We start from the raw sequence: 22971 nt of genomic DNA, 5'->3' as shown, positions 1-22971 counted from the left end.
GCTGTCGGAGATTCCAGAACCAACAACCGAGGAACGGATGGAGGAAGTTGTTCCTCCAACTGATGATATGGTTAATATTCCTGAGGAACCTAGGAGGTCGGGTAGAGTCTCTCATCCTCCGGACAGATACATTGGTATGGTCGAGGAGAATGACGTTTTACTTCTAGAGAGTAATGAACCCGCTACCTATAAAGGTGCTATGGCCTGTTCCGACTCAAAGCTATGGCTCGAAGCCATGCAATCCGAGATGGACTCCATGTATGAGAATAACGTATGGGATCTAGTTGATTTACCTAATAAGGTAAAACCTCTACAGTGTAAATGGCTTTACAAAATAAAGCATTTTGTAGACGCGCAACCAGATACCTATAAGGCACGACTAGTGGCAAAAGGTTTCACTCAAGTGCACGGATTGCATTATGATGAGATTTTTGCACCTGTAGTCATGTTACGTTCCATTCGGATAATCTTAGCGATTGCCGCTTTTCATGATTATGAAATTTGGCAAATGGATGTGAAAACCGCCTTCTTAAACGGTTATTAGGAGGAAGAGTTGTACATGGTGCAACCCGAAGGTTTCATAGATCCTGAACATCCTAAGAAAGTATGCAAGCTTAAGCGTTCCATTTATGGACTTAAGCAAGCTTCTCGGAGTTGGAATCATCGTTTCGACCAGGTGATAAAAGAGTATGGTTTCACTCGATCGGTCGAAGAACCATGCTTATATATCAAGTCGAGTGGGAGCAAGATTGTATTCTTGATATTATATGTCGATGACATACTCCTGATTGGGAATGACATTCCTCTCCTATCTTCGGTTAAAGAATGGTTGAAGAACCATTTCCAGATGAATGATCTGGGTGAGGCACAACGCATTTTGGGAATCCGTATCTACCGAGATAGATCACGACGGACGTTATCACTTAGTCAGGAGTCTTATTTGGATAAGATTCTTGAGAGGTTCAGCATGACCAACTCCAAGAAGGGGAACCTTCCAATGACGTCTGGGATGCAGTTGAGCAAGTCTCAGTCACCCACGACGCCTGAAGGGATTGAGCGCATGAGTCGTGTTCTTTATGCATCAGCTATAGGATCAATCACGTATGCCATTATATGCACACGTCCAGACGTGGTATATGTATTGAGTATAACGAGTCGGTACCAAAAGAATCCATGTACCTACGGAGGACTAAGGATTGGGTATTGACTTATGGAGGAGATACTAAGCTATGCGCAACCGATTCTGTGAGATGCTAGCTTCCAAACGAATCGAGATGATTAGAAATCTCAGTCTAGATTCGTTCTTACTCTTAATGGTGTTGCGGTCAGCTGGAATAGTTCCAAACAGGAAGTTGTAGTAGATTCTACTACTGAGCCATTGAAGTATGATAAGCATGGAGGGTATGTTATGTCCATGAGAATTAAACGTGTTCCTGAGTTGTAATAGTCGATTATGAATTTGATACATTATCTTTTTCATATATTATTTATAACTTCATCGTATTAATATAATATTTTGTTTTTCATGTGGATTGTACTGACAACTTTGAACTCCACAAAGTGAACTGAATTACATTATATTTTGTTTTGGTCCGTAATCGCCTACAAGAGCTGATAACTCTGGCTATTATATTGTGCAGTCGATTGATGGTGGGTTCAACGAGCCATAAGTCAAACTGTTGACTGATCGATCACAGATGCGAGATTATAATGATACCTCGTAGGACAACTTTTTGTGACAACGTAATGGAGTCCTAAATGTTTAATAACATTCGGTGCCAGGTCGTGGATAGGACATCCATTGTGTTCCTAGAGTCGATTCTTTTGACTATCGACTGTCTCTTGAGATTAAGGCGCTTTTGGGTGACTTTGGTTTCTTTCTCACGGTCTGCGTGAATCGGAGGCTAAGTAGATTTTTTCCGGTCATTTCATACGTGCTTACATCTGCAGGATTCGAGTTGAGGAAAATATCCAACCCTTATCAGGTATAGTTATTTCTCAGGGCCACTCGAGGAGTTGTAACTGAAATTCATGGCCATGTTCGAATGTTGATTCGTTTATCAGTTAAGTTACTCTCTAGTCGGGGAAACCACTCTTGATAATGATCGCTTGTAAAATACGACCTTTGTCAATACGGATTTACAAATTGTTTTACATTGAGTGGGAGAAATTTTAGGATATGAAAACCGGTTATCGCACATACACTTGTGAGGACAAGTGGGAGTTTGTTGGAGCTTGTGTCCTCCACAAATTAGTGTGATAACATTTGTAAATCTCTTACAGGTTCACAAGGGTATACTTTGTATTTTAATCAGTTGATTAACGATTACCTAATAACGGTTGACTTGCTAGAAAGTTTGACGTTATTATCATACAGATGGCGGTGATCAATTGGTCCCTAAAGGTCACACCTATAGGATGTGTTTGAGAGATGTGGTTATAGAAATATAATCACATTGATGCCTTATATGACTAAACAGTTAGTCAATGTGTTGATGAGACAATTATTTAATGAAGATTAAATAATATTAGTTGAGACAATTAATCACAATTCGTAAATTGAATATAATAAGTTATATTTAATTAAATGTATGTAATGTTAGCTTGGACGAATTAATCTGTTAATTCGTAATTAAATGTAATCGGTTATATTTAATATCAACAAGATGAATGCGTCATAGTGGTAATAGTGAGGGTACTCAAACCAAGAGGTCATGGGTTCGATCCTCACTAGATGACAATTTACACATTTTATACATTTTTGGAATAACTAAAAAAAGAGAAATTAACTAAAAATGAAGGCATGAAGCTCATTGATAAGATCACTGCAAGGATAAGATCTTGGGGGGCTAGACACCTCACTTACTCTGGGAGACTTGTTCTGGTTAATGCTGTTCTGTCAAGTCTTCACTCTTATTGGTCCTCAGTTTTCCTCATTCCTAATGGCATCTTGAAGAAAATTGACAACATTTGCAGGAACTATCTTTGGGGGGGCAAAGATACTTATATGAAATCTCCTAACATTAATTGGGATACCTGTTGCACTCCCAAAGATGAAGGAGGGCTTGGTATAAAGGCCTCTAAATTGTGGAACAAAAGCCTTTTGGGAAAATATGTGTGGTGGATTGCTGCCAAAAAGGATCATTTGTGGGTGAAATGGGTGAACCATGTGTATATGAAAGGAAGAGATTGGACCAGCTATGAACCACCTAGTGACTGTAGCTGGTCTTGGAAAAAGATTGCTTCTCTTTTTAAGACTTTTGCACCTGCTTATGTTTCTGGACAATGGCATGGGGAGGACAAAAATTATGAGGTTAGCAGTGGTTATAACTGGCTGCGTGATATTAAACCCAAAGTGGAGTGGAGGCATGTTTGTTGGAACCGTCTGAACATACCAAAAACTTCATTCATTTATTGGGCAGCTGTTCAAGGAAGGCTTATGACCAAGGATCGTTTGATTAGAATGGGGGTTGGAGTGGATCCTGCATGTTTCATGTGTGCTAATGGTGATGAAAACCATCATCACTTGTTTTATACCTGCTGCTATAGTGTTCAATGCTTTACTCTGATTCAGCAGGCTCTTCATACTCAATTGCAGCCTGCAGACTTGCAGGTATGGTTTAATAAGAGTCATAGAGGGACTAAGTTTCAGAAAAGAATGGTGTGTGCTATCTATATTGCTGTGATATATGGCATTTGGAAAGCTAGGAACAAAGCTCGAGTTTCTGATGTGGTTATTCGGCCTACTTTCCTGGTCAAGCAAATTTTGAAGGATGCAATGAGTCGCTTCTGGGCAAGGAATAGAGGAAAGTTAGCAAAAAAGGAAGAAGATTGGTGAGCAAGCATTAGTATCTGATGTATTTTGGATTCTGTTGCTGTGTTTTTTGATAGACTAGTGAAACTGAATTATACTCCGATGATGTAAATTGTTACGATTTTTTGATATATATACTTACCCTTTACCAAAAAAAAAAAAAAAAAAAAAAAAAAAAAAAAAAAAAAAAACTCTCTTAATTTCGGTATATGGGCCGAAAATTTGGAAGGAAAATATCTACCCTATTACACCTTATACTCGATTTTATAAGGGAATGGGAGATCATTATTTTCTAACCTAATTTTAACCTAGTTTTGCTCATCATTTCTCTCATCAGAAAATCACACAAAAACCCTAATATTTACAGAAAATTGGGGATCTCATTCTAGCAATTTCGAGGGGTATTTCTCGGAGCATCTTGGGTGCAACTGATAGGAGAATATCATTGCGATATTTTTCATAGGCCATAAAAGCTAGGACCGAAGGTTATTTCTTAATCCTTTACGTTTTATTTATGCATTTTAGTTTTATGACTCGTAATCATCACTTTATAATTCGTTATAATCCTTAAAAATAAAGGGATGCATACAGATAAATCCTACAGGTTCGACCCTGTTACCACTAGCTTCTGTTAGATTTAATAGGTATTATAAATTTTATCTTTGGTGCACACAACGACGGACATCACTAGTCAAGCTAGTTTAGTATGTCTTTTGTGGTATGTCTTTTCGTTTGTGAGTTTGGCCCGTATATATTGATTGCAGTTGGTGGAGAATGAAGGAAGGGACGATGAAAAAAAGGGGAAATTGAAAAAAGAAAGGAAAACGTGAATTGAAGGAGAAAGAAAAAAAAGAAAAAAAATGAAAAAAGGGGATGATTCCCGTAAGTCAGGAAAAAAAAAAAGAAAAAAAAAAGTTTGGAAAAATTATTTGATTTGTGTTGTTTGTGCAAATAAGACGGTATTAAAAAAGGGAATTTTGTGACTGTCTCACTCCTCTGTTCTTATTCATATATTTTTGAGGAGATAGTGTATTTGGATGGTGAGTTGTGTGCCAAATGAAGGGCACTTGTGTTTATTTTTCAGTCAGTTGAGATTCGGACGGTCTTATATGGTCCTGTTTAGGAACTAGCTTGGCGCTTTTACCTCCACATTTCCATAATTTATTTTGCCTTTTCTCACCTGAACCTCACTTTCCTATACTATTTGTGACCCCTCGGCTGTGACGGACTTTGTTGATTGGAATGTGTGCATTAGTACTCGAATTGTCTTTCATTTTTGTTGCATGCATGTTATGTAGGTCGCAGTTTAGGTGAGTGGTTGTTTCTCTTTCTCTCTTTTACATATATAATTCACCCTTTGCTTCATGAGAGAAGAGTGACCACGTGAGTGTCCAATTTTGTTGGTCTTGCAAGGTCGATAGGTCAGCTTTATTTCTGAACATCTTATAATTCGTTTGCGTATTGACTGCTGTAGCTGTAACTGTTGATTTCTGTTGCATTAAATTGGTTCGAGTAGACAAGTTATAGCTAGTGCTGAGTTTTCATTTCCGTTCTATTAGTTGCATTTAGTTTACTTGAGGACGTGTAAAAGTTCGGTTTGGGAAGATTTGATACGTGCATTTTATATAGTCTTTTTAGCCTATTTTTTCACGTATTTCCATGTACTTTTGTACCGATTTATATTGCATTATGCCCCGAAATGGCTACTTTGGTTCGTTTTGTCTGTTTGTAGGAATGAACCTGAAAGTGGTGGAATCGTACCCTTTTCGTCCTGTTTTGCATGCATTTTGAGGAGACGGGAATTTTAGAGTGAGATACTGCATTGGGATGTGTGAAGGAATGGTCAACGAAGCAGTCGGCGACGAGTTTGAAGTTGTTTTGGAGGAAGAACACTCGATCGAATGCTTTTCTTGGTCGATCGAGTGGTTTCACATGCTGAGGAGGTCGATCGAGTAATTTATTCTACTCGATCGAAGTGCTGTTTTGAGGCTTTCCTCGATCGAGTAAGATTTCTTCTCGATCGAGAGGATCTTATGCTGAAGTCCTCGATCAAGGGGTTCTAAACTACTCGATCGAGAGGATTGGAGTTTACACGGGCCTTAATTAACCCGTGTTGCTTATTTTAGTTATGGACTTTGTATTTTCTATTTAAGCATCGTGTGATTAGGTCATTAGGACAGCTTTTTTATCGCTTAACACTTCTTTACGCCACTCTTACTCTTAATCTTTCCCTAAACTTTTCTATTGTAAACTTTTCTTTTGGGTTATTTTGCTTGGATCTTGGTTGTTCTTTACGCCGGAATTCTTGTTATTGTAATCCTTCTCTCCTTCTAATCTTAATCTTGCTTTTATTTGCTTTAATTCCTTTGTTCTTCTCTTCCTTAATTTCTGCCCTAATTTGTTTATGCATTATTATTATTGTTTCAATATGTTTATTATTAGTTATTTCATCATTATTGATATTGACAACATTAATAGCATGAGTAGCTAAATCCATTCATGGTGGGATTAGGGGATCTATGGTAGAATTGTGACGATGCAACGAATAGGCTAGATGACTTATTTGTGAGAATCTGTACCCATGGCAATTTATTTATAATACCGACTTAGTTGAGTGCACGCTTCAAAGTTACTCTTTAATCTGGTTAAATTTATTCCTGGATCGGAAGATTGGACTAAATAGACCTGCTATATATGAATAGTAGACTACGCTAATGAGAACGGAAGTTAAGTTAGTGGAAATCTAGGACAGAAAGTGGACCGGAAGGACCTTTCCAATATCCGTCTCACGGTAAATTATCTAGACTATTTGCAGTTGAGTCATTAGACTATCGTAGTGAACCGAAATCCCGACATGTTCCCTCTTTATTGATCATCTTATTCACATTTTCTTGCCTTTACTGCTCTTTCCTTGCTACTCTTTCCCTTAAGCCTTTTTAGTTTAGAAAACCAAATTCAAACCTCCATTTTGTGACCAAATAGACGGACCTTTAACAGATATCTTGCCTCCCTGTGGAGATTGACCCGACTTCCCTAGCTATATTAGTTAGTGCCAGTTGGTTATTTTTGGTAGGTATACGACTAGCTTGTCACTTGAGTTCTCTGTTTTAGAGGTAATAGGTGTCCCGGTGCCCTTGTAGTGGTTTGTTTCTTCCATGGTCTTGCATCAGTCGGAGTAGGTGGTGGCAGTTGGGTTGGTTGTAGTAGTCTCTTTAACTCATCTCTTCTTCGCTAAGACTTCATCATGCCTTTGTTTTACGTTTGTTACTCCGCTTTCCTTGTTTTCTTTTCACCTGGGTTATTTTAAGTTTCTGGTTTTTCGTTTGTCAGAGTTTACCATAGCGGTTAAGCTATGACGCTTTTTCCAATCTTTTCTTCCAAATCCGATGCCGGCTTTCTTGAATACTTTGTTTTTGCTTATGGTAATCAGAAGTTGTCGGATGATGAAAATGCATTTCTGAAGGTTCTTACCCAATTACACTTTTCACCTTTCTCTAAAATCCAAGCTCTTAAAGATTTTGGTAATAACCTTTTTCGACAACAACAGTTTGATGAGGCGGGTGGTTGTTACGATACGGCATGTCGTCTATTGTGTTCATCTCTCAAAGATAAAACCGAGCTTGATTTAAACTCAACCTTATCGCTCGCTGTTTCTTTGTGTTCAAATTTAGTAGCATGTGCCAATAAGCTCCAAGCTTTTGAGGAGGCTTTGATCTTCTGTTCTATGGTTTTAGATTACTTTCCTAACAATGCTAAAGCTCTTTTTCGTAAGTCTATCACCCTTAAAATTTTGAATAGGTTTTCAGAGGCAAGTAGCACTTTGGAAAAGGCTGAGTTGATTGAACCTCATAATAGAGATATTATTCAAGAACCAGAGATCGTTCGGCAGTTTCTAGCATTTAATAAAAATGGTAAGCGTGTTGTTGCTGACTCTTTGGAAGCAAATGAGGTTCGTGCCGGGAAAATGTTCATTTCTTCACTCCGAAGTCAAGAAATTATTTCTCCGCCTGAAGATCAAGACGCTGGTATGGTGGAGAATATGGATGTGGCCACAAGTTGTGCATCATTGAAGTTGTGTTATGGCATTGTAAGGAAAGGAAAGGACCCCACGTCTTATCTGGCTTCATTTGCTAGTTGTGTTCCTGTTAGCTCATCAAGCTCATCAACTGTTGTGCCTATGGAGTCTGAGAGTAGCAGTGCGCCTTACGTGACTTCAAATGATACCGATTTTGGTAATTCTTCCTCCTCAATTCACTCAAAATCTCCTCATGTCAATTTCATCAATAAGAAACGACCTCATAATAAACTTAATCTCTCATCTCAAGATTATGATAATTTAATATATGGCAAAAATTTGGGATTCTACCACCCAAGGTCCATGTCGTTTATAAGGGTCCGTACCCTTACCTCTAAAACCATCCAGACGGGAACTCCCCATGAAGAAATTTATGGGACAGCAGAAGTTTCCACATCCTCTCCTACATCGGAGACTGAAAGTGTTGAGTTTGTTGAGTTTGTTCAGGAGGAGGCCTTTTTACAGGTTGACAAGAAGACACGTCTCAATTCTAACTCTGCCCATGCTAGTCAGGGATTATTTGCTTAACAAAGAGGAACGTGTTTGGGATCAATGTCGTGCTACAGGTCGCAAGGGTCGTGCTAAAGGTCGAAATGGTCGTGTTCTTGCTACTTCGAAGAAAAGATCTTTGGTTTCTGTCGATGTTTTCACTTCTTTTTGCAGATATAGCGACACTACTGCTACAGTTACGAGGATGAAGCGAAAGGATGTCCACATGATTGAGTTTGACGCTCATTACCATCCGCCGTTCAAGAAAAGTCGCCTTTTTTCTTCGGTTGCCCCTACTTGTACTATTTCTTCTGTTAGTTGTGTCTCAAGTAATTTGGGGGTCGCTAATACCCCTTTGTTTGTACTTTAATGCATTCTACGTACTCGTTTTTATTTATAAAAGTTTACCATTGTCGAAAAAAAAAACAATCAACGTTGCTTCTTTTTGCACCTAGGTCGCCAACCAAACTAGAGATCCCAATAATAAATAATTGTTAGATGACATAATTCCTAACATATCAATTATGGACATGAGTTGCATATAATGATTTAGGGACGAATTTGGTTGGCTAGGTCCATTTCCTAAAAAGAAATGGAGAGGCTATTTCCTTTCGGTAGTCCAGATTGTATTCTGGCATCATCGAACAACTCAAAATTAATAGGCAAAAATAAAGGGATAATGAGGTTTAGTGGGAAAGTATTATTAAATGAATTTAAGAGAGAAAACGGAGAGAAAGAAATTGAGAGGATCCATTTTGCATTTATACTACTATGCTCTCGTTCCCACCATCATTTGTAGAACTATTGAGTTAAAACGAATTTGTAGTACTATGGATATCATAATTGATCCAGCATTTCAGGCTTCCAGCTCATACTTTGAACAAATCATTTACCAAGCGTAAAAGATACTTTCTCCATTCAACTCCACTCTACCACTTTGCTTTATCACGTTTATCAACGCGTGTTTTACGCGGTAAATATCGTTAGGCGTTAGCTACGTATTTGCAAAAAATTATAAAAGTTAGATATTTTTAATGTACTCGTAAAGACGAATCAAACAAGATCCTCATGCATATGTTTTCACTTATGTATTAAGAGAAAATTGAAATGAAATGTTTATTTGTGAATAGTGTAGAAAACTAAAAGTGGTAGAGTGAAGTTGAATGGAGGAAGTACAAGGTTTTGGCTCAAGTATGCCACGTTCTCCATGCTTAGGTGTATACTCCAACGAACTTAATTCGTTTCGAGGTGCGATTAAGTCTCCTTGAAAATTTTCCATCTTAAGTGCTCATTTTATAAAAGGAAACTATAATATTAGTAACCCATGATTTATTTTACATAAACTCTTTTTAAAACCATAAACTTGTTAAATTTTTAGGTGATGAGCTGTAATGACAAAAAATGGTGTTTCTTTTATTATAACTTAGGGATATTCGGGGAAGGATGTATAAAGTACTGGGGTAGAATGGGAAATGTTCAAACTTTAATTATTAATTCATATTTATTATTAATTACTTCCTCCTAGTTTCTATTTTCTTCCCTTTGTTTGTGGGCACGGCTATTAAGGCGAGGAATAAAATAAGAGCAAAAGAGTTGGGTGAGGTTTTGTGATAGGAGAGAGCACTACAAGAATATGAGGCAAAAGCATCATCAATAAATAATCATCTAAGTATCTAAATGGTTTCTTTGACCAAAGAAACCATTCATTAAAGAAAAATGATTTCTTTCAAATAACAAAGAAACCATTGTAGTGTAAAAATGGTTTCTTATATTAAAATAAGGATTAAAAAAACTTCCAGCATATTTCTAGTCACTTGCCCTCTCAAAAGAAATATTTTAATAACTCTATTTACAAAAAAAAAAAAAAAAAAAAAAAAAATTAAAACATATAACCAGAATAATAGAATCCCATAAATTAGAACTCTAGAACTTATACCCAGAATTCTCATCTTCTTTCATCACATTAGATCTAAATCCTTCCCACAATCGCTCACCACAACGGCCCTGCTTGGACAACGCCAAGGTCCTGCTAGGACAACGCCACAACCCTGCTACGACAACTCTCCGCCGGTGAAACCTCTGCCATAAGAGGTATTTTCTTTCTCTTATCCTATTCGAATTAATTGTATATGAAATTATCGTTGTTGGTTACATTTTATATCCTTTGATTGATATGAGTAAAACCGTAACAAAAAATTCTAAAGTAAGCATGTGTCTTTTGGAATTAGGGTTCATATACAATTGGGGATTTTTTATGAAAAACGATTATGGTAATGTGTTATTGTGTTTATATGATGTTCTTAGATATGAATGATGTTAAATTGATGGATTTATGAAGTTGTCGATTTAAAGGTTCTGAAAATTAGAAAATGAACAAGGATTCCATTAAGGCTGTTTGTATTATACATTAGTCGAGAACTTACAGCCTCTCACACCTTAATTGTCACAAAACAATGACATTGGTATTGACATTCTGAGTGTTTGACAGTAGGTCCTCAGCCTGTGTATTCGATCTATGAAGATAATGTTTGAGCGGATGCTTTGTCTTCTATTGGGAATTAAGTTGTAAGAGGGTCATGTTGGTCTCGTGCTATCAGTTAACCCCTGTCTTTCTTGTGTTTTATTCTCCACAATCTTTGATGTTAACTTGTGCTTTAAATCTGTCCTGGACGCATTGCAATTTTTGATGTTAACCTGTTCAGGTTAAGTAAACTCGTCTAGGGGATTTTGGTGAAAACTACTTAACTATTCTACCATTAAGTTTGGATTCTATGTAGAAATTCACATATTGTTAATTAATCATATGTTTGTACGCATGAGTTTTTTTTTTTTTTTTTTTTTTTTTGAACTTCGTGTGTAGAAATGGATCGAAGTTGGATATCAACTACAGTACCGGGTGACCCAAAATACAAAGCCGGAGTATTGGAGTTTATTAGCTTTGCTATTAAGAATAAAGGAGAAGATGCTAGGTTACCTTGTCCTTGCTACATGTGCCATAATTTTTTGTATAAGAGAGTTGATGAAATACTTAATCATTTGGATAAATGGGCATTTGATAAAACATATACTTGTTGGATATGGCATGGTGAAGATAAGGAAGAAACTTCGACCGGTTCATTTTTAGATAATGAGAATGGATTTGATAACGCTAATGAGGGTGATAGGTTAGATGAGATGTTACGTTCAGCTCAAGATAAATTCGATGACAATCCCGAAACATTTGAGACATTGTTAAGTGATTCTGAGAAGCCCTTGTATGCAGGCAGCAAATATACAAAATTGTCAAGTATATTAAGGTTATACAACATAAAGGCTGGACATGGTTGGACGGATAGAAGTTTTAGTTTGTTACTTGACGTGTTAAAAGACATATTACCAGAGGATAATGTCCTTCCAAGTTCTACTTATGAGGCAAAGAAGTCATTGTACCCAATGGGCTTGCAATATGAAAAAATTCATGCTTGTTCAAATGACTGCATACTATTTAGGAAGGAGTATGAACCTCTGCAAAATTGTCCTAAATGCAAGGCGTCAAGGTACAAGAAGAAGGAGGGAGTGCCAGCAAAGACTTTATGGTATTTTCCAATTATACCATGGTTCAGACGGTTGTTTTCGCATCCAGAAGATGCAGAAAGGTTGACGTGGCATAAAAACGGCCGAAAAGATGATGGCTTACTTAGACACCCGGCTGATTCCCCACAATGGAAGTTTATTGATGGAAAATATCATGAGTTTGGTAAGGAAGAACGTAACCTACGCTTAGCATTGTCAACAGATGGAATGAATCCATTTCGTTCCCTTAGTAGTACCTACAGTACTTGGCCAGTTATTTTAGTTACTTATAACTTGCCGCCTTCTTTGTGTATGAAAAGAAAGTACATGATGTTATCCTTGCTAATTTCTGGGCCAAAACAACCGGGAAATGATATTGACGTGTACTTGGAGCCTCTTATTGATGATCTAAAATTGTTATGGGAAAAAGGTGTTAGCGTGTTTGATGCTTATCGAAATGAAACTTTTAACTTGAGGGCAATGCTTTTTTGCACCATACAAGACTATCCAGCATATGGTAATGTTTCTGGGTATACAGTGAAAGGGGAGAAGGCGTGTCCGGTATGTGATGATGGTATGAAAGGAGAGTGGTTGAGTTCGTCGAGAAAGATGGTTTATACTGGATATCGTGCATACCTACCACATGATCATCATTATCGTAAGCAAAAAAAGGCATTCAATGGTGAACAAGTATTCACGGGACGTCCAATGATCTTGACAGGTGAGCAGGTATTTGAAAAAATCAAAGACATTGACACCGTATTTGGAAAGAAAAATAAGTCCACTCTCCCAAAGCAAGGATATAAAAAATGCTCAGTGTTTTGGTCTCTACCATATTGGCGATTCTTGTTTATAAGACATTGTTTGGACGCGATGCACATTGAAAAGAATGTGTGTGATAGTGTGATTGGTACACTTTTGAATATTCCGGGGAAGACAAAAGATGGTGAAAAGGCTAGAGATGACCTGAAGAATATGGGGATTAGAAGTGAACTTCATGTTGTTAAAAATGGAAATCGTAAATATCTGCCTCCTGCTGCTTACACACTATCCAAAAAAGAGAAGAAAGAGTTTTGTGAGTCTTTGGCTAGGGTAAAAGTTCCTGACGGTTATTCTTCCAACATTAGTAGTCTGGTTTCAATGGAGAATTTGAAACTCATGGGTCTAAAATCTCATGATTGTCATGTTCTCTTGCAACAATTATTACCGGTGGCTATTCGTTCTATTTTGCCCAAAAATGTTCGTTATGCCATTACTAGATTGTGCCTTTTTTTCAATGCCATATTCGAAAAAGTAGTTAATCCGAAAGATTTGGATGCGTTAGAGAGTGATCTAATTGTTACTTTGTGTCAATTAGAGATGTACTTTCCTCCATCGTTTTTTGATATAATGGTTCACTTGACTGTGCACTTAGTGAGAGAGGTTAGATTTTGTGGTCCTGTGTATTTGAGAAATCAGTATCCATTTGAAAGGCAAATGAAGACATATAAAGGGTATGTTAAGAACTTGTTTCGGCCTGAAGCTTGTATTGCGGAGCGACTTCTTTATGAATCTGCTGTTGAACATTGTAATCAATATCTTACAAATGTCGAGGTGATAGGGGTTCCTACATCTCGAAATAGTGAAAGAATAGAAGGAGAAGGTATTAGAGGCCGTAAACAACTTGACCTGTCATTTGAAAAATGGCACATGGCTCACACTTATATTCTTCTCAATGAGGATGAAGTTGTGCCATATGTGAAAAGGCACTTGGATTTCTTAAAATGTCAGAATCGAAGAGCAAATGCAAAATCAATAGCAACTGCACATAACAAATCATTTGTCAGTTGGTTTAAGGATGAAGTGATGAGGGAGCTCCTTGAATCAGTGGTATCTGTTTCAGATCGTCTGAAGAGTTTAGCCTACGGACCAAATTTTAGTGCTACCTTCTATTCTAGGTACATCATTAATAGGTGCACGTTTTCCACAAGCGACCAAGATGAGAGAAGTACTACGCAAAATAGCGGTGTAACTTTGGAAGCTATGGGTATGCATTTTGCAAGCGCTAAAGACAATCGCCCATTGTATAGTAAGATGCAATATTATGGAGTCATTGAAGAAATTTGTGAGATGCATTACTCTGGTTTCACAGTACCACTTTTTGGATGTAAATGGGCGGACAACAATACTGGTGTTCATACTGATGATTTGGGATATACTTTGGTCAATTTTGATAAAAGTGGTCATGTAGAAGATCCTTTCATTCTAGCAAGTCAGGCGAAAAAAGTTTTTTATATGTCCAACCCAGCTAAAGAAAGATGGTTTGTAGTTATAACACCGAAACCTCGTTATGCTATTGACGACTATGATCATTGCGATGATAATATTGAATTTGAGGCAAGATCTCCGAGAAGGTTAGTGCAAATTGATGATCGTATTGCTGAGGACTCATCCATATATGTACGAAACGACCATAACGAGGGGATTTGGATTGAAGAAAATCGAAAGCGTCGTCGTGAGCACTCTTAACATGAATGAGGTGTGTTTTTATTTAAGATCATATCAATTAAAAATGCTTGATTTCAGGTATATATGTTCTTTCATGTTGTCTCAGTCTTACCAACGGTAAAAATGCTGCAGTATGAACTTGAACTTAATTTTACCTGTAGTTTTGAAAATATGCAGGATTCTTACCTCTGTTGTCGACTCGTGCAGTAGGCTTGTGAGGGAAATCAACATGTAGTGACATGTTTAAAGGAAGATCATTGTTGTGAGCTAATGAATTTCCAAACGTATAATAGTAGTGACATGTTTAGTGTTAGCTCTAACAGAGCATACAAATATAATGTAAGACAAACCTATTTAACTGAAATTCAACATGTACAAGTCATTTATCCGCTAAAAAATGAAATAGAAAAACAACCTCCACCATGTCAGAGGTGTATTTTTTAACTGAAATCTTGTTTATATTGTTTTTTTTATGTCATGGCCGGTGAGAAACAAGATAATGACTTTTATTTTTATACAATGTCACAGGTGATGCGGTTAAGCCATAGTGATTTATATGTGAGAGATAAACATATGCAAGTAACTATTACCTTCAATTATTTTGGTGCAAGCCTCATGTAGAGAATGCCAAGGTACTTCACTCCTCTGTTGGCATGTTTGACTCTTTTTGTTTTTGTTTCATGAATATTGCATATATGCCAAGGTACTTCACTCCTATGTGTTTGATATTTAGGTACCATGTTTGATATTTTCTGTTTTATTTCTGAGATTTGGTATTTTGGTAAATCTTGATTATGAGGTAATTTGTTCAGCCTCTTGTTTTAGATGAGGCACTTTTGTTTCTTTTCTTCAAGTTGTGATAAACACTTCAGATATAGCTTATGGCTAAAGCCTAGAGGTCACAAGAGTTCCGTATGTCAAACTCGAACAACAGACCATGGTTTGGCACACGTAATTATATCGTGAAAAACAGACCATGGTTCAGGCCCAGACTTGTGAAAGGGTTTGGCTCAGATTGGCTGCCATTTTCACGTGCAAAACACATCGGGGCTGGTTGAAACATTTTAGCTTCGGATTTATTTCAAGTGATATACAGACCACTTGGGGTAGGGCTATTTTGATCTTGGTAGTTACTGGCCAGGTTCAGCAGGTTTGATTGGGTCGTTCAATTCACGATTACTAAGGTTTTTTTTAATTCTAAGTACATAATGTTACTTGTGATTCCAAAATCGTTAAAGACGAGTCAATCTGGGTTCCGATTACATTTATGTTGTTCAGATCCGAATAGGTTGTTGGATTTTATGTTGTGAGCCATATTTGTATCATGTATTCTTTATAAATGTTCTCACACTTTTTTATTTGGCAAACATTAGTATTGTTTTTTAGCTCATATGATTTTTTTTGTAGGTTAGGAAAATGTGGGTTACATCTTTTCTCAAACGCAAGGATTAGAAGAGGAAGAAGATCGGACTAAAGTTGATCAATGAGAGTGCGAATTTTTTATGCAATTTTTTAGGAAAATGCTGTCGTCGTTTTTGTATTTCTTGCAGAAAATATTACTTGCTTCAAGTGATTGTAAAAACGAGTATACGTTATTTTATATACTCCGTATATGGTATCTTTATAAATCAGGATGGTATGTGTGTTTTGTTGCACGGAACACGAGTATGCGCACAATCGACTAATTATGGCATTCATATGTAATGTACAAGTGTACAACAATGCAGTAGATCAGGCGAAAAAAAAAATAATAAAAAAATCAAAGAGACCATACTTCTCTAATAGTTGGTTTGGGTAAAGAAACCATTTATCTCTCTTGCTTGGTTTTTAATTTTGACTTAAGAAACCATTTTTTTGACATTAATGCTCTCTTTTTAAGTGGACAAAGAAACCATTTATCTAGGAGGTATGCTTTCTATCTTTTAATCAAAGTAACCATTTTTATTTACATGGTCTCTTACCCTAAGAGACCTTTGACCTTGAGACCATCTCTATGTTGGTTTCTTAGGTCAATTTCCAATGGTCTCTTTGGCATATATTCTTGTAGTGGAGATATGAATAATTAGGAGTTAAATAAGGAATTGTGGGGCCAAAATATTAAGGAAAGTAATAAAATATGGGTAAAAGAGTTGGGTGGGGTTTGGTGATAGGAGAGGGGGATGAATAAAATAAGAGTAAAAGTTTCCAAAATAAGAAAGGCGAAGAAAACCTGAATAATCCATTTAAAGAAATAGGGAAGAAAATAGTGAATAGGAGGGAGTATTAATTAACTAATAATTACTACGTCATCAAAATTTAACGTTCCGTTAATTTTCGTTACATTAAGAGGTATCCTATTTATTAAAGGAACAGCCACATAGCCTATGTGGCGCTCTGTGGTTAAAAGTCAGCAAAGTTTTGTTCCCTGAAATTTAGTTCCCACGTTCTATGTGCAAATTAATTGCGCAACATATGATTCTTGGTTTCTTTCAATTGTTCAAATGTGCAATGACATCACATTTTAATTTTTTTTTTTTTTTACAGTTTCACAAATTAATTCATGTAAAAAGCGTACTAAACAAAATAATTTGAGTATTTTTGATTTTATAAATAATATAGGTTGTAACAGTAACAATAAAAAAAATTAACTAATGTAACAGTGTAAACATTTATAAATCAAATAAAGTTCTCAATGATTTAACAAAGTGAACTAATCGGTAACAAACCAACCAATTTCTTTGATGATTAGCAACATGCAGAAAATTCAAAACACAAATTTAAAGGAAATTAAACCAATTACAAGGATTTAAACCCAAATGAAAAATTCTTCCAATCGTTTGCAATGCATTTGGAAAAATAAAATGTAAAATTTGTTACAAATTAATTTCAAAAACCAAAACAAGAACAAATTGTTTTGATTACTTTCAATTTAAGGAAAAATAAATAAATTAACAACCAAGCCATTGCCTTGATGCCTTCTAATCCCAATATTCCATGCTTTTATTTGAGGATTTCATGTTGTATTTATAATTTTCAGTAATTGGTTTTAGGCGTTTAATTTGAAGTAGGGATTGAGGAGAAGGTGAAACGGGTGGTGGCTATTGAGATTTGAGAAAAGAGCGAGAACTTCATGGTAAGTATTAAGTTTAAAAGGTTTAGTGAGTAAAAATGGGTGGATGTGATTAGTAATTTGATTAAATTTAGTGAGTTGGTCAGTCGGCATTTGGGTTGATAGGCCCAAGTCGCTGAACACTTTTAAAAGTTGTTAATTTACAATTACAAATTCTCATTTGTGCCGATCGATATCCGTCACAAACTTGTGACGGGTCAAGTAAAACTCATATGGCTTAATAAGACAAATCATTTGTGATTCCCTATGCACTTTAATTGTTGTCTTATCTACACATATATCTGGCATAAGGAAGGCTTATAGATTTACGATTAATAATAAGAAAATAAAGTAATTAGTTAAAAAAAAGTTAACTATAGCTTATAGGTAAATAAGGTAATTAACTAATATAACCAATAATAAAGTGATTACAATCAAAGTTAATATATTCATGTAGAAGTAGCAATTATTGACACGACCCGAAAACACAATACAAAGTTAGCGGGTTAGAGTTAAGACGTTGTGACCCATTTAAATAATTTGGTAGACACGAACATGATACAAAACTTAAATGGGTTGGATTAGGGTTGAGTTCTTTTGACACAAACTTGATACGAATAACCCATTTATTTGAAAGCGTCATAATATATTTGGGTAGAATAATCAATAATCCAACCAACCAACCCGATTATGTAATTGGGTCGGGTTAGGTTGAGGTATGGGTGACCCATTTAATGTTGAAACGAATATGTCACGACATGATCTGTTTGCCAAATATAACTATGACTACAGACTACCTGACGATTTTATATCATTTTTTATTAATTTTTTATTTATCTTTGACCCAACGGGTCGGACAAGTTGAATCGGGTTTCGACCCTATAATAACATTCAAGCATTGGTTGACAAATAATTTTTAGAAAATTAATAATGATCACATCACTCATTTGTCCTAATTATTTGATTTTATTTTATTAATATACTTTCTAAATAAAATAGAATAGATAAACAAGGCAATATCATTCAAGCATCGGTTGTTAAGACAGTGACACATTCTTCGAGATTTATAATGTTATAATTAAGTTTGAAAATAAAATGTCAAAATGTCAAAAAAATTCAATTGACCTGCTAAACATTTAAAATCAAGTAGCAACAACTCACAAGTGTATAATTTATTTTGAAACGTACTATTAAAGGGTTATTTGGTTCGAACATTATGAATGAAATAGAATGGTTTTTAACTCACAGATGTATGAAGTTAGAACCTCATAAATGTTTATAGTTGTTTTATTCGATGATGGGAATGGGGAATAATGTATTGGGTGTAATGGAATTAGAATCCATCGGATACCGAACTTTATTCTAAAATGTTCCAACCAAACATTACAATTTGTTCCGGGTGTAATTCCAGAGCAAGTATAGTTACCACCCGTGGCTTGTTGAATGATGTCTTGAGTTGGATTCTCCTTTGGTTTTAATCGTTCCTCTCGGCCTCTCCTGCAACAATGAACGAACTGAGGGCTTGGCTTTGTGCCAAGCGTACTCACTCCGACGCTCAAGTCAGTAAACTTAAGGGGTAAGTTGTTACTTGGCTGAATGTATATTGTAGAGAGATAAGGAAGATATTACCAGATGAATAGTGTATTTAGGTTTAGTTGTGGATTAGTTGGATCCTTTACTCAATGAAGGTTGAGGAGTATTTATAGGCTTTCACCTTTTGTCACGTAGTGGCCAAGTGGCCAAGTGGCTAGCAGGTGGAAAGACCGATCTACCCCTCGGCCGAGGGACCTATGGCAGCTCGGCGGGCCCTGTTGACTCACCGCCGAGGGGTCTTGGATATGAGTACGCGGGTATGTGCCCCGGCTGGCAAGTTGTCATGCCGAGGCCCAGGCTGACAGGCCGATGGACTGCATCGGCTAGGCTGTCTAAGTCGTTGACTTGCTGTGGATATCTTTGACCTTGCTCAATATGTTGACTTGGTCAGCGGTGCAGAATATGCCCCATCAATTTGCCCCCAGCGTAGTCTATGCCGTGGTATGGGCTCCGATGTATGCTTGAGCGTATATTCTGCGTAAGTAATTTGTGGAAAATTTCCTGCATCGGCTTCTTCTGCGGCGGCCTCTTTTACCTCGGCCTGGTCTTTCTTAGGCCGTACCATATCCCCCCTCCACATGGATGTGTAAAGGGCATCCGATGTGGAAAAGAAAGTGACGCTGGCCGAGACCAGGATTGAGTGTGCCGGTTGTTTTTGATTGCCCCCGGCCGGCGCTTCTTAGCTTGGTTGATTATGTGGCCGGCGGAGAGCTGGTGCTTGGGAATTCGTTGAGGAAGGTGAATAGGCAAGGAGATATGAATAGGCGTGTTGAAGACGCTTGGTCACTGTTGCATTGATTGACATCCCGTGGTTGCATGTCCGACACGTGTCTGCACGCTGATTGGTTGACGCTTCATGGGCTGTTCGCTGATTGGTCCTTCTTTATGGGCTTTTCCCTATAAATAGGGCAGTTATTCCGTGAAATTGGTCACCAATTTCATTCTCCAAAATTTTTCCTCTCTAAACTTTCAAAGGTTTCTTTGTCTTCTAATTTTCAGAGTTGTTACTCCGGCGAGTGTTTTTCTTCAAGGTAAACAAACAAATTTCTTCACTTTTTATTTTGTTAAATAATTATTGCGATTATGTCTTCTGTTGACGCCGGGACTAGCATTTCTGTGCCGGAGGGTTCCCCGTCGCGTCTTGATGGGGAGGGGATACTAGACGCCATCCCGATAAGGTTTGGTGGCCCTAGGTCTCCTTCTCCCGTAGCCGATCCACCAACTTTGGAGGGACGGGAGGATGAGGATGACGATCTTTGATGAGGATGAGGGGACTCCTTCGATGGTGGGAGGCTGTCTATCCCGGATCATGGCGAGCCCTGCACGACTGGTCTTGACCGTGCTTGGTCTCATAAGTTCGCCAGTTGTTCCGGCGAGACACTTTTCGGAGGCCATTTCTCCTTCGGTGAGGGGTACAAGATCGTTATCCCTAAGAAGGGTCAGGCGGTCTGTTGCCCTCCACCGGGTCACACCGGCGTGTACCTCACACCGGAGTATGGGCTGCGGTTTCCTCTGAATAAATACGTCATGGCCATCATCAAAGCTATGAACGTCGCCGTGGCCCACCGCATCCGCCGCCATGAGGACGATAGTTGGCTTTGTGTGGCTTTGTCTTTTTAGGGGAGATCCCGACGATCGACTTGTTCCGCCGCCTTCATCATCTACGGCCGTCAATCGCTGGTAAAGTGGGTTGGTATAGCGTGCAGGCGGAGCCAGGCTTCGTCTCCGTGTCCAAACTTACTTCTTGCAAGGACTGGCAACGGCGATGGGTGTACGTGCAAGTGCCGGAGGACTACCCCCTGCCTCGGTCTTTCCAGAGCCCTGTTTACTTGCGGTGTGAGAACCGGGAAGAGTATGAGGAGTGTACCTCCCGGGGTAAAGTTAAAATGGACGCTTCGATGGTCCCTCTTCGAGGATGAGAAGCGTGCGATCTGTTGTTTGATCTTTGAGAAGGGATGGCTGCCCCCGACTCAGATTATTCTTCAGGATGAGCTGCTCTGCCACGTCGGCCTCATACCGGCCCTCAGCCAGGGTGAGTGGGGTCGGTGTGAGGCCCATCTTTGCCTGTTATGCTCCTGTTTTTAGAGCTATGTTTTATTTCTTTCATGTAATTCTTGTTTGGTTTCTTGCAGACCGGTTTGGCCAGGATCTGTCCGAGAGTACCTTGAAGAGGTTAGGCCTTGATAAGGACGGGAAGGTCGTTGAGCAAAGATCCTACGGTGAAAAAAGTGATCGTAGACCGGCTCCCAACGAGCTTATGGACAAGCAAAAAGTCACCGGATCGATCGACGGCGGCCCAAGCGCGGTTCTAGGTGGCGTGCGAAGAGAGCAAAGAAGGCAGCGTCCGGCCGGCGAAGGCGTCTGGTCGACTCCTTCTTCGACCCCAGTGGTTCAGAAGGAGCCTGTGGAGGTCATTGATTTTACTGGGGGGTCGGTGACCGTTGCTAAGAAGCCACCGCTTGCTTCCACCGTTCTTAGGGAGAAGAGGAAAGAGCCACCGTCTGCTTCCACCGTTGCCGGGAAGAAGAGGAAAGAGCCACCGTCTCGCTTCCACCGTTGCGGGGAAAAATCGACTCACCCCCCTCGAACGAAGAGGGTCCAAACTGGTACGGATCTAACTTGTGGTTCGGATTTAGCTGGTTCGCCGGACATCCCGGATGACCGGCTTTACGATGTGTCAATGCAAGGTGACATGGATGCTCTGTAATTTTTTTGTAGATCCTCCTCGGCAACCGCAAATTTCTTACTGAACGGCAATCAGGGAAGCAGCCTGAGAAGGCTATTGAGAAGGCGGGTGACAGAAATGTCATCGTTGACTCCTCAGCTCAGAAGATTCCTCCCTCCGAGCTTGTGGCAGAGGGTGTGAAACTATATAAGAGGCTGGCCAAGTGGACCAATCAAGCCGGCTCCTACATCTTGGAGCAGGAGAAAACCATGGCCCAGGCTGCGCCTGATGTGGAGTGTCGTCGGGGCTCTCAATCAAACACAATTTATAATACTCAACAAACAACTAGTTAGCGGTAAGTCGAGGTCGATCCATGGGACGGTGTGTTTTGGGTTCTAAGTCTATCTATCTCAATTTATGCTAGTGTCACAATTGATGGGGTTTGTAGTTGTGTCTAGGCTAATGCAAACAATAAGGTAAATCAAGCAATAAAAGGAAAGATGTAAACAAATGATTAAAAGTGCTAGGATATAATGGGGTCATGGGGGATTTATGGTGTTGATCATACAAACATGTTTACAATTATATGCAAGCAATTAGTGTTGTGGAGGAACCGAGTTGGGTTATGTCTTACGGTTCATAGGAAGAGTTGGGTCCCGGAGCCGAATCGATTAGATTGTACAACACCTACAAGTCGACTTACTTTCCTCCTATTCAACTTCTATGCATGGTCTAACAAGACTCGAGTTGGGTTATATCTTACAAGTCAAGTTGAGTAGATAAGAGATGGTTGTAAATGCAAGGATTCATAGGCTTAGCATTTCATCAAACATAACATGTGCATAAAGTTGACATCACAACAAGCAAGCAATTTAATCATGTGAACATATTAGATTAAGCATGAATCAATCCCATGTTGGTTTCCCTTAATTACCCACTAATCCTAGCTAAGAGACTACTCACTCATTATCATGGAAAACATGTCATTAATGGTGTCAATCATCACAACAAGTATAAACATGATAATAGAATGAAGAAATGAACAATAAAGATTAAAGAGTAAAGGAATTATACCAACTTAAGATGATCCAAATAATAAAGCAAAGAATAATAGAAGAAACTTGATGATTGATGGAAGGTTGTCAATCTCCCAATAATAACCCAATAATCTTCAATTACCCAATAATAAACTTGAATAATAAACTTGA

General features: G+C 38.2%; 2 protein-coding genes and 1 long non-coding RNA gene across 3 annotated transcripts; all 3 read left to right on the top strand.

Annotated features, from left to right (window-relative positions):
* Positions 1-2803: 2803 nt before the first annotated feature.
* Positions 2804-3838, top strand: LOC141590231 (uncharacterized). Its single transcript, XM_074410837.1, has one exon. The coding sequence runs from the start codon at positions 2804-2806 to the stop codon at positions 3836-3838; it is 1035 nt and encodes a 344-aa protein (XP_074266938.1).
* Positions 3839-10438: 6600 nt separating this feature from the next.
* On the top strand, positions 10439-14438 carry LOC141590230 (uncharacterized). Its single transcript, XM_074410836.1, has 2 exons — positions 10439-10469; positions 11239-14438. The coding sequence occupies exon 2, from the start codon at positions 11241-11243 to the stop codon at positions 14436-14438; it is 3198 nt and encodes a 1065-aa protein (XP_074266937.1). The 5' UTR covers positions 10439-10469; positions 11239-11240.
* Positions 14439-14923: 485 nt separating this feature from the next.
* Positions 14924-16051, top strand: LOC141591137 (uncharacterized). Its single transcript, XR_012520684.1, has 2 exons — positions 14924-15049; positions 15825-16051. It is a non-coding gene; the product is annotated as an uncharacterized LOC141591137 (long non-coding RNA).
* The last annotated feature ends 6920 nt before the right edge of the window (positions 16052-22971 follow it).

This window comes from Silene latifolia, chromosome 7, assembly GCF_048544455.1.
Source record: "Silene latifolia isolate original U9 population chromosome 7, ASM4854445v1, whole genome shotgun sequence".
Classification (NCBI taxonomy): Eukaryota; Viridiplantae; Streptophyta; class Magnoliopsida; order Caryophyllales; family Caryophyllaceae; genus Silene; species Silene latifolia.
The sequence above is the reverse complement of the archived record's forward strand: the minus strand, read 5'-3'. Positions and strand labels throughout refer to the sequence as shown.